The following is a 15,165-nucleotide window of genomic DNA, read 5'->3' as shown; positions in this document are numbered from 1 at the left end:
ACCGACCCGAGACGCTGCGCTGCACCAGGCTGGCGCCTCCTGCGCGCCCTTGACGGCAGGCGAACCCTCCAGCCCCATAAATTCCAGAGGTCGCCCCCTCCCCGGGCACCCTGGCCGCGCGGCCCCCTGGGATCGCGAGGACCCCGGCGGGGGCGGTGCGGGAGCGACAGAGGGTCCGCGCGTCTGCCCGGCCAGCGCGGCGGCGGGACTGAGCGGCTCTGGCTGCGCGCCCAGCCCCGCGCCCCCTGGCTCTGCGCCAGGCCGGCGGGCGTGCGCCCGGCGCGCAGCACTGCAGCGCTGGTCATATGAGCAGAAATGATAAGAAAAGCACTTTTTAATCTTCTCGCACTTGCTCTGCCCGCTCCAACAGTTGCAGGATGTCGATGACAGACTTGCTCGGCGCTGAGGACATCAAGAAGGCGGTGGAGGCCTTTACCGGTGAGCAAGCGCGCTCCCCTCCCCAGACTTCTCCCCGGATCCACCACCCTGGCCCCGGCACCCCCGCGGAGGGCCAGTGCTCCCGCGTGCTCCTCTGCCCACGCTTCCTGCGGGGCGCTGGCAGGACGGAGCAGGGGGCTCCTCGCCATTTCCCAAACTCCTCTCGGGCGGGACTTGGCTCAGGGAGCGGGTGGGGAGGCCCAGCGAAACTTGCCGGGTGGCCGCGCTGCTGCGAGGACTCGGGATCCGGGACCAAGGGCAAAGACCGGGATGGAAAGCGGACCTTCGGGTCCTTGTGGGCGCTCGATACCTCCCGTTAAGGCACTTGGAGGGGTTGCAGGTGCGCCCGCCTTCTCTCCAAGCAGCCCCTTTCGGAGACACCCCCCCCCCCCCGTTTAGAACAGGACTCTTCCGGCTTGCGGTTGTTGGCTCCCTGACTGTCCAAGCCCCTCTCTGGGAGTCAGAGCACCCCCCCAACAGCTCCCCCCAGCCACCACCACTGTCCCGCGAGCGGGGTGACCTTCCCGCAGCTGGCGCTCTGCTCTGCCCAGCCCTGCGCACAGCATCCTCAGCGCTTCCAACTTCCAGCCTCCTTAGGCGGCCAAGGGCGGGGAGCAGGCAGGCATCCCCACCTCTCTGAGCTGCCCTGGGCTTTTGAGCTCTTAGCTGCTACCTGCCTCCTCTCTCCCCTCACCCAGGTGAAGAAACTGAGGCTGGGAGAGGGCCAGAAACTTGCCCAAGGTCACCTAGCAGGGCAGGAGGGGGATTAGAACTAAGGTCACCTTCCGGTCTCAGTCCCCTACTGGAGTGGCAGAGGTGGACAGAGCAACTTCCCTCGGCCAAAGGCTGAGGGGAGAAGGTGACTCTCAGCAGGACCCCTCCCTGCCACACCCCCAAATTACCCTCTCCAGGGTCCTGAAAGGGAGCACAGGACATAGAAAATTGGGGAGGGGGCCTCCCGTTTCCTTTCTGCTTGGTGTCCCTTCCTCAGGGTAAGAAACTCTGGGAGACCACGCTCCTGGGATACTGCGATAGCCCACCCTCTTCTCCTTGGCCCACCTTCCCCCTCTGAGAAGGAACTTAACTGGGAATTCCCGGGGAGACTTCTAACACGCCCCCAACTCCCGCTGGGGATGGATATCTGCAGGAAAGCCACCATTTCTGGGGCCTCCCCCTTCCTCCTCCTCCTCCCGCTGTGTGACCTTGAGAAAAACTTGTCCTCCCCCTGTCGATTTTCTGGCAACACCATCTGTGGCCAAAAAAAAAGGCTGACCACCGCCCCCCACCAAGATACACCACACCGCGTTCACAACACCCCCCATTCCCCTGCCCGCCCCCATTCAGCCAACACCCAAAAGCCTTCGTGGAACCCGGGACGCCCCGCTGCCTTCAAAGGCTACTTCTGCCATCAGCGAAGGGTAGGGCGGAGCGTGGGGGCAAATCCACCTTGGGCAAAGCACCCGTCCCCTGGTCTGGGCTCCTTCAGCCCTCCCACCCAGGTACACCCCTCTATCCCCCCCAGCACCGGCACCGGGAGATCAATCGGCAAATGCTGTGGCACCCCCATTCTCCTGCCCTTCCCTACCGCCCCTTCTTTGTCATTTTAACCCGCTGCTCTCCACCCCCCACAGCTGTCGACTCCTTCGACTACAAAAAGTTCTTCCAAATGGTCGGCCTGAAGAAGAAGAGCCCGGATGACATAAAGAAGGTGTTCCACATCCTGGATAAAGACAAGAGCGGCTTCATCGAGGAGGATGAGCTGGGGTAAACTGAGGCCTGAGGGGGCGGCCCCGGCTGAGGGGGCGTGGGGGGCTGGGATTCTTGCTGCCGAGTTCCCATCAGGGCTGTCCTTGTCTCTGCACCGTTGGCAGAAAATAACTCTGCCTGACCGCCGTTGCTTCCGGAGGAATAGAATCCGCAGCAGAAAGTGCAACTAACTAGGTTAAATTATAGCCAGTTAATATGGCTAACGGAAGGGTGCTCCTTAATAATTTAATACTCGTGGAGAGGCAGGTTTTCTGGATGCTTCACACCACACGCAAGACAGGGAGCGCTGCCTCGGGTATTTAGTTCGTTGATTGTCATTTGCCTAAAAGGCACCCTCCGCCATCCCGCAGACCCTCCCCACCCCGCCCCCTGCACTTGTGTAACAGTGCAGCTAAAGCAGTGTCCGGGCAAGGTGGGGATGCAGAACCAACTTTGGGGGTCAGGAGTCCGGGGAGCAAAGCGGAGGAGGGGAAGGTCATCACTAGGAACACGCACCCGGCTCGTCGCTGCCCACCAGGCTCGTCTTACGTCACTCTCTGGCCAAGACTGCCTTGGATTTCGTCTTCAAGAGAAGGGAGATGGTGTGGAGAGAGGCCTCGCAATAGGGACTTCCCTTTCCATCCAGTCTCAGTCTCACCCCAGATCATCCCACAAGGGTGCCCTTTGCCTAGAACCTTCCCCTTCTACCCCCCCTCCCCCCCGCCACCCTCCCCCCCCCCCCCCACCACGGGCTGACTTCTGCTTGTTCTCCAGATGTCACCTTCTCCAGGAAGCCTCCCTGACTCTCCCCCTCACCCCAGGTGGGATGGATGCGTCCTCTGAGCACCCTTCTCTAGTTCCTCACCATCGCACCCATCACACTGTGCGGTCTTGACCTCCGCCTCATTTTTTTAGGTGCCTTCCTGCTCTGTGCTCCCACTTTCCAGCACGGCCCTGGCGCAGAGAAGACACTTTTGCGTTTGTGGTGTTGGCCGAATAAATAAACAAATGCAGGTGCCCTGCCTGGCGTGGGGTCCACCTTTTGCGGAGGACAGCCTGTCCTTCTCTGCACACCCACCCGTGACGCCCAGCCCAGCTGCATACGTGTCCCCCGCTTGCTGCCTAGCCCGGTGGCCCGTACCTGTCCCGCAAGGTGACCTCCACCTGACTCCCTCCCTGGCTTTGCTCCCCAGATTCATCCTAAAGGGCTTCTACCCAGATGCCAGAGACCTGTCTGTGAAAGAAACCAAGATGCTGATGGCCGCTGGCGATAAGAATGGGGACGGCAAGATCGATGTCGATGGTGAGTAACCATGACCTGGGGCCTGAGCACATCATGGATCTTGGGATGTTTGGATGCTAAAAGCTTGGAGCTATCGCTGTCCCGTGAAGGGGAGAGGAGAGGTGGTCCTGTACTCCCCGGGATTAGAAGGAAAAGGCAAATGCATTGGGTCTGAGAGCTCTGTCATGTAAGCCAGGCACACACACACACACACACACACACACACACACACACACACACAACTGGTACATTTTTTTCTAAATTTGAACAACCCGAAAGGAACAGATTCTCTTTTTTTTCTCCCTGCTGCATAGGGAATCAAGGATGATTTGGGATTTTGTTTTTCCCCTGACTTTTGCCTGCAACTTTCGCCTGAGTTCCGGTCCCAGCTCTGCCCCAACTGGCTGTGTGACCTTGGGCCGTCTCTCTCCTTCTCTGGGTCTCAGTCTCCCATCTGTAATCCGAGGAGATGAGGCCAACTGATCCCCCAAGGGCCCTGTGGGCCCTCCTGTTCTCAAATTCCAGAGATGGAAATTCCTTATCTTCCATCCTCCTCAACATCTTGTCCTGGTATCCTGTAACTTCAGGTTTCAAGACCTGTTCTGGCTTTGCCCAAACATACCGTTCCAGCCCTGAAGGGGAGCCAGGAAAAAGAGCCAGCCAGCAATCAGCTAGGAATTAGGAAAAGGGATATCTGGGCCTTGCTTTTCAAGCTTTGCTTTCAGAACAGGCTTCCAGAGAGGCTGGTGGTCCCCACATGCTTCCCCGCTGAGGTGTAACGAGCACCCCCAGAGCACCCCCCAGCAGCGTTGCCTTCCTTAGCATCCCGACAGCCTTGAGAATGATCTCCGTTTTGCAGATGGGCAAACTGAGGCTGAAGGTGCTTAGCCTGTTCAAAGAGCTAGGACATAAGTGGGGGAACAAGGCTTTGGAAGAACTCTTTCCCGCAAGCTGTGCCCGCAGCTCGTAACGGTCCAGGCGAGGTGCATAGTTTCATCCTAGGACCTGCTCGGGCTCGTTGTGAAAATTAAGTGGCTGTCAACACAAAAGCGCTCTGGGAAAGTTAAAACGCTTCCGAATGTGGGTGTCGTGTATTAAAGGTTTCTGTCCGCGACCAAAATGGAGACAGGGTCAGACGCAGCCGGGCGCCTGGCCTTCTAGTCCCAGCCGTCTCTCCCGTGGCTGCAAAGGAGGGAGGTGACTTGAAAGGAGCCGAAGCCGAAAGTGCGGGAGAGAAATGGGTGACTGGTCTTGGTGCGTTCCAGTGAGTGGCACCTGTCCCCACACCCCCTCCTCAGCAAGCCACTTAGCTCCACCCTGAGCCAGCGCCCGCCCTGACCCCAACCCAAACCGCCACACCTGTCTCCTGTTTTTATTTGCAGCCAGTAGGCCACCGCTCAGAAGCCACTGTAGGCGGGGGCGGGGGCCCCCGGGTTGGCTGTTCTGGAATAACCTACATGATAAAGAAAAACCAGGTCAGATCCTAGGCTGCTTCCCTGCCTCCCTCCCTCCCTCCCTCCCTGCCGAACTCATATTTTAAAGAGGTAACTCAACTTTTGCAACTGATCTAACAGACATTTCCCGAGTGCTAAGCCTGTGCCAGGCTATCAGGGAGGCAAAGATGAATTAGACCCTACTCCCAGCGGCGCTATTTGCTGGCCGGGTGCCCCAGAGCAGTGGCTCAGCCACCCGGAGCCCCAGCTGCCCATTGATAAACTGGGCACGGACAACGCATGGGTCACTGGCATTTGTGAGGATTCCATGACACCGTGCACGTTGAGTGCGGGGCCCAGAGCATTGTGAGTACTCGGCAAACGGTGGCCGTGACACTATTTCCCTTTCATCCGCGCGTCGCTTACAGCTCTAGGTACAGGTGCACGAAAGAATGGCGACACCAGGGAGGTGCAGAGAAGCCTTTTGGAGAGGGAGGAACAGAGGCGTTTCGGCAGATTGGAGGCTGTGGGCAGGAAGCCACAGGCTGGAGTCTGGGGTGGGGGGCCGTCCCTGCGGAGCCCCGGGCAAGGCGTCGAGTTTAGCAAAGGCTTGTAAGGCTGGGAAGTTTAGGGATGTTTAGAAAGGGGCAAGAAGGTTGGTTTGCTGGGGGTAGGAAGAACGAATCGTCACCAAGGTGGCGATGTGTGCCCGGCCCAGTGCTGAACTCTGAGCACACGTCACCTGTGACAGAGGACGGAGGTACAGTTGCGGAAAGAGAAGGGCCAGTGCCTAAGGGACGCTGGATGCAAAGCCAGGTCTGTCCGCCCACACGGTTCAAGCTCCGGACGACCTGGTGGAGGCCCGAGGGTCAGCACAGAATGAAACGGGGGGGAGGGGCAGGAGAAGAAATGGGCAGGGAGGACAGATCCCCCTGAGGCAGCAGGGCCCCACACGGTGCACTTCGGAGGTGGGACAGACGCAGATACCTCCCCTCCCCACCTCCACCCCAAACACGGTACTTTTTCTGGAAGGTGCCGGCGAGGATGAATGTGATGGTGTCCGATAGGCCGTGAGATGGGAGGCACGAGGACAGCTTGTTGAAAGAATGAATGAAAGAATGGATAGATGTGTGGCCGGCTCTGGGGACGCAGTGATGGGCAAGTGTGGTGTGGAGGGAGAGGTCTGCAGGCGAAGGCAGGAGACCCGTGTGGGCTGGGGGCTTGCATGTGGCAGGTGCCGGGGGATTCTAGAAGCAGGACCACCCTCATGGCCCGCTGTTTGCCCTCTGAAGGTGAGTGATGCTTACCAGGTCCTTGAGGACCCCCAGATTGGAGGGAGGGGATGGGAAGGCAAAGTTCTAATAACAACCCTTTGCATTCCCGTCTCTGGGCCAACTGCCTCCAGGAAGCTCAAAGGCTTTTATGGATGTGGTCGATTGATTCTCGAAGGCCACCCTTAGAGCTGGTAAAGGAGGGTTTTAAGGCGGAAAAGGAGGAGAAGCTGGACAGAGGGAAGGCGCCCCCAAACCCAGCCACAGTTGCAAGACCCAGGCCCAAATGGCAGGTGACACTACTAAGTGACAGGCTCCTTCTGAACGGTTTGCCCTTCACATTGGTGGGTCTCAAACTGGAGCGAACGGCAGGATCACTGGAGGGCTTTTCACAACACAGTTGGCTGGGCCCGACCCCCAGAGCTCCCGAGTCCTTCGGCCTGGAGTGGGGCCCAGGTGTGGGCCTTTCCACCAAGTTCCCAGGTGGCGTTCCTGCTCCGGGGACCGTACTTTGAGAACCACTGCCTTACAAAAATCCTAGAAGGCAGGTGCTATCACACTTCCCATTCTACAGATGAGGAAACAGAGGCACGGGGAGGTTATGTGTCCAGGGTCTCTCAGTAGCAGGGGCAGGACTGAGGCTCAGAGGTCCAGCCAGGACCCCTCTCCGCCCCCTCCCCCCGCCGCCACCCTGCCTCTCACAAGGACGTGTCCCCAGCCTGGGCTCTCCACTCCCAATGCCTGCCCGTGTGGACCGTGCAGGCTGAGGACGAGTGGTTGTCACCCCCCCCCCCCCCACACACACACATACACACACACATGCCATCTAGTTACCGGTTCCCTGAAACCCGACACTGTGATGGGTCCTGTTTCCTATGCTTCCAGGCTATTCCAGCTCAAGAGCCTGTGGTTTGCTTTTTTGCTTCGGTGGCTGAAAAATTTAGTCTTAATTATCCCTGGACCACTGCAGTCTGCTCCACTCGCGTGCCCCGAGGCATCTGCCTTTTCTGCTTCCTTCTGGCGAAATCTGTTCTCATCCGTAAGCAGCCCATTTGACGTGGTGGGCAGGCGGGCGCCCTTGGGCCGAAACACCTAAAATCAGGCAGAAAATACGACCTGCGCACCCCGCGAGCAGTGTGGACGGCCAAGCCTTTTTCTCTCCCTGGCCATCTATCTCCTCCTCCCAGAGTGGGGATAAAAATACCCATCTCAAAGGGCCGTTGCTTGAATTAAGTGAGTGTTCTGGAAACGACCCCTTCTCTCCCATTTTGTATGTGTGCTTTCTCTCGGAAGCCTCCTCGAAACCCTTGCAGAACGAATACCAGCCCTCAAAGAAGACGAAATGGGGTCCAGGACGGGAGGAAAGTGAGAGGGACGGAAGGAGAGGTCGGGATTTGATTTCCAGGCAAGGCCGGATGAGCACCTCAGGGCCAGCCGCAGTCCTGGTGGCAGAGCCCTAAGGCGTGTGGCGTTTTGTCCCGTCTCCCCTCGTCGTCACATCAGCCCTATAAGGGGGCGGGGGAGACAGAGTCTATGATTCCCCCACTGAGAGTTGTGGAAACTGAGGCCCAGTGGGCGTTAAGCGCCAAAGTCACACAGAAATCCGTGGTGGCAGGGAACCCGAGTCCCCTGACTCTGTCACTCCCTCCGCCAGGCTGGGCCGAGACATTCCAGTTATAAATGGTTTCTGGGCTTAGCGGGATGCTTGCTTTAATTCCCCAGCGGATGCCCTAAGTCCGGCCTGTGTGGCGCTAAGGGGGAGGCAGCAGCACTCCTGTGAGAAGGGACAGTAGGGAGGGGGCGGGAAGATGTCCCCTCTCCACTTATCCCTCTCCTGCCTCCATGGGTCCTGGCGTGAGTCAGAGCCCCAGCCTTTGAGAGAGAGAGAGAGAGAGAGAGATGCACCCCATGCCGGCATTAGAATCTTCCTGGCCGAGTGACTCACAGCCTCAGTTTCCCTGTCAGTAACATGGGGACGAGAGAGCCAGTGCAGAGGAAATGGGGTGACAGCCAGGGCAGTGCCTGGCACGGAGTGAGCCCCCAGGACCGTTTAGGCCACTCCCTGCCGCCGTCTGGCTTGACCCCAAATAACCTGGCCTCCCGCTCCCCCCGGGGGGGAAAGTGATCCCTGTTTGCAATACCGATTTATAAGCAACCTAGCCCAGGAGCTATTTAGAGGCGAGGTGATAAACCAGGAGGCCGGTGCCTGCATCCCGGTGGTCACGACAGAGGGAAGGAAAGAGGCTTCCAAGAGCTGACTCAAGGTCCATCTCAGTTTCTCTCTGGGCCGTCAGCATGTGCTGGTCTCACCTGTCAATAGCTTCTAAATTTGTCCAATCCCCACGGCCCTGGGACTGGGACCGACCTAATTAGGCTAACTGCAGTTTCCTATGGGAAAGGAGAAGGCTGAGCCCTCTCGCCCTCTGAGCCTCCCCGTCGCCACCCCCTCGTTCTTTTCTAAGTGGATAAGGAAGAAACTGCAGGCTGGCCCTTGGGGATCTCCAGGGAGGACTCAGGGGGCAGAGGTGGGGCTCTGCATCCTTGCAGAGGGATGCTCTCCCTCCCATCTGGATTTAGAGGTGCTCCCTCAGTGTGCCGGGCACCGACACAGCAGACGCGTCTCACCCATTATCTCATGTAGTCCTCACCAGAAACCCTATGAGGAGGTGCTCTCGGTATCCCCACTTCACAGACGTGGAAACTGAGGGGCAGAGCCCGAGTGTCCTCAGATGGGCGTGCTGGAGGCGGGCTCCTAACTCGGATGGCGTAGGTGGTGCGGGCAAGTTGCCGCAGGTCGGCTCTCGATCTTTTGGACCGCCCCCCCTGCCCTCTGCTGCCCACCCCCTCCTTGTCTTTGCCTCAGGATTTTTGTTGACATTTCGAAGCTCCAACCTGTGTCGGATGGAGAGGAGACCCAAGGGAGGTGGAATTAACCTGTATACAGCCTACCAAATGCTGCGCGCCGGCTACGGATCAGGCCGGTGACAGGGGCTTTAGCGCCGGTTCCTCTAAAGGAGCCAAGGAGCTCCCTTTTACAGATGGGGAAACTGAGGCACCGTAAGGCGACGTGTCCGGCCCAAGGTCATGGAAGCAAGAATGAGTGGGAGGCAGGAGTTGACGCCCAGATCCCTTGCTCGAGGCTCTCTGCGAGAGCTGGAAAGGCGTCTCCTGGACCTGACATTGCACACAGGAGCAAACTGAGACCTGGAGGGGTGAGGGCACGGGGGCGGGAGCGGGAGGCAGGACCAAGGTCAGAACCTCCTCCCCATCGGTCGTCCCAGCATCCCTCCGCCAAATCAATTGACCTAGACTTCCACAAGGCTTTGGATGTTTTGCTCATTTGTTTTTCCTTAAGGGGAAACCTGGACATTTTAGAGGAGACTTTTTTTTTTTTTCCTTTTGATAAGAGGGCTGTTCGTTAATTGGCTGATTCCTAAGAACTCTGCCCTGAGGCACAAACAAAAGGTACGGAAGAGGTGACCTCTGCCCTCAATTTGTCTACAAAATGCCCTGCTAGCTTCTGGGAGGATAAAATTAGAATCTAGTGTTCTCTGCAAAAAGCCGGGGCGTGTGGCCTTCGTGACGTGCTGGCTGCTTCAGAGTGGATCCCAGGGTGGGCAAAGGAGTCTGTTTTCAGAAGCTTTTGAAAACCCCGCAGGTCCAAGATATATCCCAGTCCAAGTGGCCTGACTGCCATGGGAGAGACCCGTGGTTGGCATTCCTCGGTCCCCCTCATGCTGACCTCACCAAATGCCACTCCGGGTGAAGGCATTCACTGGCTCCTTGCGGATGAGCAGTCCCAGGACCCGTGATTTCTTTTTTTTTTTTTTATGTTTTATTTTTTATATTTAGAAGAGCGTGAGTGGGGGGAGGGGCAGAGAGAGCCGCACACTGAATCCCAAGCCGGCTCCAGGCTCCGAGCTGTCAGCACAGAGCCCGATGCAGGGACTCCAACTCATGAGCCGTGAGATCATGACCTGAGCCGAAGTCAGACGCTCGACCAACTGAGCCACCCAGGCGCCCCTTGATTTCTAGGGTGAGGGTTAGGGGGGGGTCAGTGGGGGTCGGGAAACTGCTAAGGATCAGCTTCCCCTTTGAACAGTCTCTCCATGAGCTGGTATTGGCAGACGGACTCATGTCTCCTTTTAGTCTAGCGCAGAGCAAACTTAGTGCCCGAGGACAGGATATATGGGTTCTGGCCAGCTTTCCAGATTAAATGGCAGGTTGAGGGAGTCCCTGCTTCCACCCGATCTGGGACGCTAGCCCAAGCAGGAATGGCCTCTTCGCACTCATGGAGAGGGTGTTCCTGGGACCACAGGCCAAATCCTGCCTCTGCCTCTTATTTGCTGCATGGCCTTGACACTTCACTTCTCCGGGCCTCCGGTTCCCCGTCTATAAAGTGGGAATCACCCCACTCAGCTCCCAGGGCTTTGTGAAAACTAGACATGAGGCAAGTCAGAACTTGTTGGACCCTAAGGAGGACTCGTGACCCATCCACCCATCCCTCCGTCTTTCCATCCATCCATCCATCCATCCTTCCATCTGTCCATCTCTCCATCAGTCCACCCATTTGGCATTTGTTTATTAGCACCTGCTGTGGGCCGGTGGGCACACTGTGTGCTAGGAGGCTGGTGGACAAGCCTGGAGTTTATGCTCTAGTAGGGGGAGACCGACAAAAATAAGTAAGTCCCTAAATAAGTTCATTTCGGAGAGTGCTAAGTACCAGGAAGTAAATAAAAAGGGGCTGATATGACAGAGTCACGGGGGTGGCGATATCTGAGCTGGCTCCTGTGTCACTCTATGCCTAGGTCAAAGTAGGTCGGAAAGCTCCGGGGTTCAGAAAGGAGCCTAAAAGCAGTAGCTTGACTCACACGTGCTGTGTGATCTCGGCCAAGCTAATCACCTCTGGGGCCTCCGTTTCCCCATCTGTAAAATGCAGACAGAAGCATCCCTGCCACGGAGTAGTTGTGAGAATCCAATGTCATAATATATACAGAATGCTTTGCATTTTGCATTCCATGCATAAGAATTCTTTTTTTTTTTTAACGTTTTATTTATTTTTGAGACAGGGAGAGACAGAGCATGAACAGGGGAGGGGCAGAGAGAGAGGGAGACACAGAATCTGAAACAGGCTCCAGGCTCTGAGCTGTCAGCACAGAGCCCGATGCGGGGCTCGAACTCACGGACTGCGAGATCGTGACCTGGCTGAAGTCGGACGCTTAACCGACTGAGCCATCCAGGCGCCCCAAGAATTCTTAAATCCTATAAAAACGGACAATGCTGATCACAGCACTGACGACAAGCACCACCTGTCTCGCCGAGGTGCTGTCACAGGGTCACAGGAGCTCCTGGCTGAGGAAGCAGACGCGTTGGTCCCCGCCCACGGGAGGGATTTTTAGAGTACCTGGTGCTCTGGGTCCATCCCGGCCACTCGCTGTCATCGCTCAGCCTGCAGCCCCGGGGGTTTTCAGGACCAGTTAGAGGACCCCCTCCCCCTCTCTCCCACCTCCAGTCGATACCTAGACGCCCACACCCAGGTCCCTTGCCTTCCCTGTCCTCGGGGACAGGGAGGGAGCCTGGGGACAGGAGAGGGTGGCGTCCATTTCCCAGCTCAAACCCCAGAAAAGCAAGGACCCCAGGCACGTGTCCCTCCGCGGGGCAGGGATCAGTTTTTTCGCTTTTTTATCTGAACATGATGCTGGCTTTACAGAAGAGCTTTGACAATAGCATGGTGAGTTCTACACACCCCTCCCCCAGCGGCCCCCAGGGCTGACATTTCACGTGACCGTAGGGGCACAGGATGCAAACTAAGAGATTGCGTGGTGGGGGTTGACGTACGTGCCTCGTACAAGGTCTGGGGAGGGGGGGACGCGCCCCGAGGAGACCACGTACTTCTGATACCCTGAAGCCATGTTTTCACAAGAAGTCATTAGTGTCCCCCTACCTTCACACACCGACAGATCGACACCCGGACCGACACCCAGAGCGGCACGTTTCCCAGCAAACGCGCCAGGCTGGGCCTGGAACCCTAACTCTCAATCCTTTCTAGACGTGATGGGGACGGCCCTGGGGCCCCACACGCTGGTGGGCTGGGGACGCAGCATCTCAGAGACGTCTCGTGGCAGAGGGTGGCAAACTCCTTCCTGTCCTCTCTTGTCTCCCGGAGAGAAAAAACAACCGGGCGGACATCCCCTGGGCCCCCCTTTATTCCAAATAAAGGTCTCAGAAGACCTGGCCGTGGGGCAGTAGCCCCTAAGACTGCCGCAGCAAGGACGCCCCAGGTGAGGGGCATGGAGAACCAGGGGCAGGGGAGCTCCTGGGGGTGGGGGGCAGAGATTTGCTGGCTCTTCTCGCCGTCTCCCAACTCAAGAAGCGCGCTGACTTCTCTTCCTTTTATGGATGATGACAGGGAGGCTCAGCGAGGCCAAGCGCTTTGTCTGAGGTCACACAGCCCATAAGCGGCAGAGCCAGATTTGGGGGGTGCCAGCCCAGAAATGGCTACTGGGCGTTCCCCAAATCCAGCCCATTGTTTCCTGCCTTCTGAGCCCCTGCCCGCCAAAGGCCCCCGCCTGTTGATCCCTTCCCTGCCGTCCGCTTTCTCCTGTGGGAACCCCACATCTTCTCACAGGACTCTATCAGAAGCCACATGCCCTCTGAAGTTTTGCTGACGCCTTAAACAGAAGGCACCTCTTCTCCCGGTGACAGCGAAGTCTCTGGGCCAGCCATCCATCGGCAAACTGTTCACAAACACGTGCGGCCTCTCAGGGTCAGGCTCAGAGGCGGGTGGTGGGTGGGGCAGGAAACAAGGTGGGCGGGCCCTGGAGCTTTCTGTTCCAGCGGGAGAGGCAGATCACAAGGGACTAAGCAGGAACGTACTCCGAAGTGTTTCAAGAGTGGTAAGCGCTGTGCGCAGGGCAAGAAATGGTGATGGCAAAGAGGATCACGGTAGGGGAGGGTCACCACCGTCACCAGAATGGCCAGAGAAGGCCCCAGGAGGAGGGACAGCTGAGTTGGGAACATGGCCGTGAGGAAGTCTGAGCGCCCACCGGGCCGAGAGAATGGCAGGTGCAAAGGTCCTGCGGTGGGAATGCCCCCAGCGAGCTTGAGATTCAGAAAAGAGGCCAGCGGCATGGAGCATGTCCTGCCAGGTACTGTTTCTTCCCTGACCAGACCAGAAGCTCCTTCAGGGCAAGAATCATCTCTGGCTCCCCTGTGCCTCTTCCAGGGGCACCCCTGGAAGGGGTGTCGGAGACACCCCTTTGTTTATTTAGGTAGGGATGGATTCAGTGGGGGACACTGGATCTCCTCCCAGTGCTGACACCAATCTCTGACATCATTACTTAGTGTTCGGCGAAGCGGGGCAGGTGGATGTTCCTGGGGCGGGAGGGCACGTGACCCCACCGTGGACTCGACCGCAAGTCACATGGAGGGAGCTGGACACCCCCCCCCCAGTCTTAAGTCCCAGCTCAGCCCCTTACAGCCCTGGAGGCTCTGAAAAGCCACGTCTCTCTGGGCCTCAGTTTCCCCTTCTGTAAAGTGGGAATCACTCCCAGTTTCCTGCGTGATGGTCAGTTAAATAGGAGCTGTGGGAGACAGGGCCCAGCTCATTCTGAGCACCTGTACGCACTCATCCGTCTCGGCGGCACGGAGATGTCTCAGCGGCACGGAGATGTCACCTCCTCCAGTCTCCTCCTTGGTCTTGTTGAGCCCCCCGAGGAGGAAAAACACACAATGGCTCTTGAATCAGGTTGCTCACTGGAATCGCCTTTTACTTTCTTTTCTTTTCTTTTTCTTTTTCTTTTTTTTTTTTTGAGAGAGAGTATAGATGAGCAGAAAACTTACGGAAGAAATACAAAAGGCTGATAAAGACGTAGCAGGTCGAGAGGGTGTTTTTGTTTTTTTTTTTTTTCCCCTGCCTCACCTTCTTTCCTTGACCACCTCGCTGCTGGGGAGGAGGAGATTTGCAGCCAAAGAATATCTCTAGCAAAGGGGTGCCTGGGTGGCTCAGTCGGTTAAGCCTCGGACTTCAGCTCAGGTCACGGTCTCGTAGTTCGTGGGTTCGAGCCCCGCATCGGGGTCTGTGCTGATGGCTCGGAACCTGGAGCCTGCTTCGGAGTCTGTGTCTCCCTCTCTCTCTGCCTCTCCCCCACTCGTGCTCTGTCTCTCTGTCTCAAAAATAAAATAAACATTAAAAAAAAACATTAAAAGAAAAAGAGTATACTGACCCGGATGAGCACTGAGTACTACACGAAAGTGTTGAATCACTTTATTGTGGCCCCTGAAACGAACAGACCTACACCGTATGGCGACGACACTGGAAGTAAAACTTTTTTCTAAGTAAAACAAACGAAAGAGAGACGGTGATAGGCTCGCCGCTTCTCATTGACTTCATTCACTCATTCATTCATGCCCACACTCACTCATTCCATCACTCCAGGCCTGCAGCAGAGGGGAGAGCCAGGAGGAAGCACCGTGCAGGGCCCCGCGGTCAGGCCATGGCGAGTCCTTCCACACCGTCCCCCTCTGATTCACCTCTCTTTCCTCTTCTTTTGCAGAATTCTTCTCTCTGGTGGCCAAAAGCTAGGAGGCTGTGACTACCCCAGGCCTTCCCCCTCTCTGCCCCAAACACCCAATCTCAGCCCCTCGAGCTGCCCTCCTGCGTTTCTGTTCAGTGTGTTTATGTTATTTTTTACTCCCCCCACCCCCCTGTGGCCCTCAAACGACATCATTCTTCTGGAAAATGCTGGAGAAACAATAAAGGCTGCACCAATCAGATTCTACTGCTCCGGAGGCTGTGGACCTGCTGGGGTGTGGATCCTGCCTTGGCTCTCCAGACCCACCTGTGCAGGGGTGGGGCAGGATTTAGACAGAAAAGGGGATCGGAGGGAAATTTACTGAGCCCTCCTCTGCCTTGGGTGCTGAGAATGGTACTCTGCATGGGTTGCCCATTAATCCTTGAAACTGCCCATAAGGTAGGTGATGAAACTCCCATTTT

General features: G+C 57.2%; 1 protein-coding gene across 1 annotated transcript; it reads left to right on the top strand.

The window, feature by feature from the left end:
* The first annotated feature begins 358 nt into the window (after positions 1-358).
* PVALB (parvalbumin) lies at positions 359-14,945 on the top strand. The gene is made up of 4 exons (XM_047868262.1): positions 359-438; positions 2,070-2,202; positions 3,378-3,487; positions 14,726-14,945. Exons 1-4 carry the CDS (start codon positions 378-380, stop codon positions 14,752-14,754), a joined length of 333 nt encoding a protein of 110 aa, XP_047724218.1. The 5' UTR covers positions 359-377; the 3' UTR covers positions 14,755-14,945.
* The last annotated feature ends 220 nt before the right edge of the window (positions 14,946-15,165 follow it).

The sequence above is a fragment of the Prionailurus viverrinus genome, chromosome B4, assembly GCF_022837055.1.
Source record: "Prionailurus viverrinus isolate Anna chromosome B4, UM_Priviv_1.0, whole genome shotgun sequence".
NCBI lineage: Eukaryota > Metazoa > Chordata > Mammalia > Carnivora > Felidae > Prionailurus > Prionailurus viverrinus.
Note: the sequence above shows the minus strand (reverse complement) of the source record. Positions and strands in the feature narration are given on the sequence as shown.

What these genes read in the sequence shown, in the direction of transcription:
- PVALB (XM_047868262.1), top strand. Translation starts at nt 378, where the DNA reads ATGTCGATGACAGACTTGCTCGGCGCTGAGGACATCAAGAAGGCGGTG. An exon ending in GGCGGTGGAGGCCTTTACCG is followed by an intron (nt 439 to 2,069) that starts GTGAGCAAGCGC and finishes CACCCCCCACAG; the next exon opens with CTGTCGACTCCTTCGACTAC. An exon ending in CGGCAAGATCGATGTCGATG is followed by an intron (nt 3,488 to 14,725) that starts GTGAGTAACCAT and finishes CTTCTTTTGCAG; the next exon opens with AATTCTTCTCTCTGGTGGCC.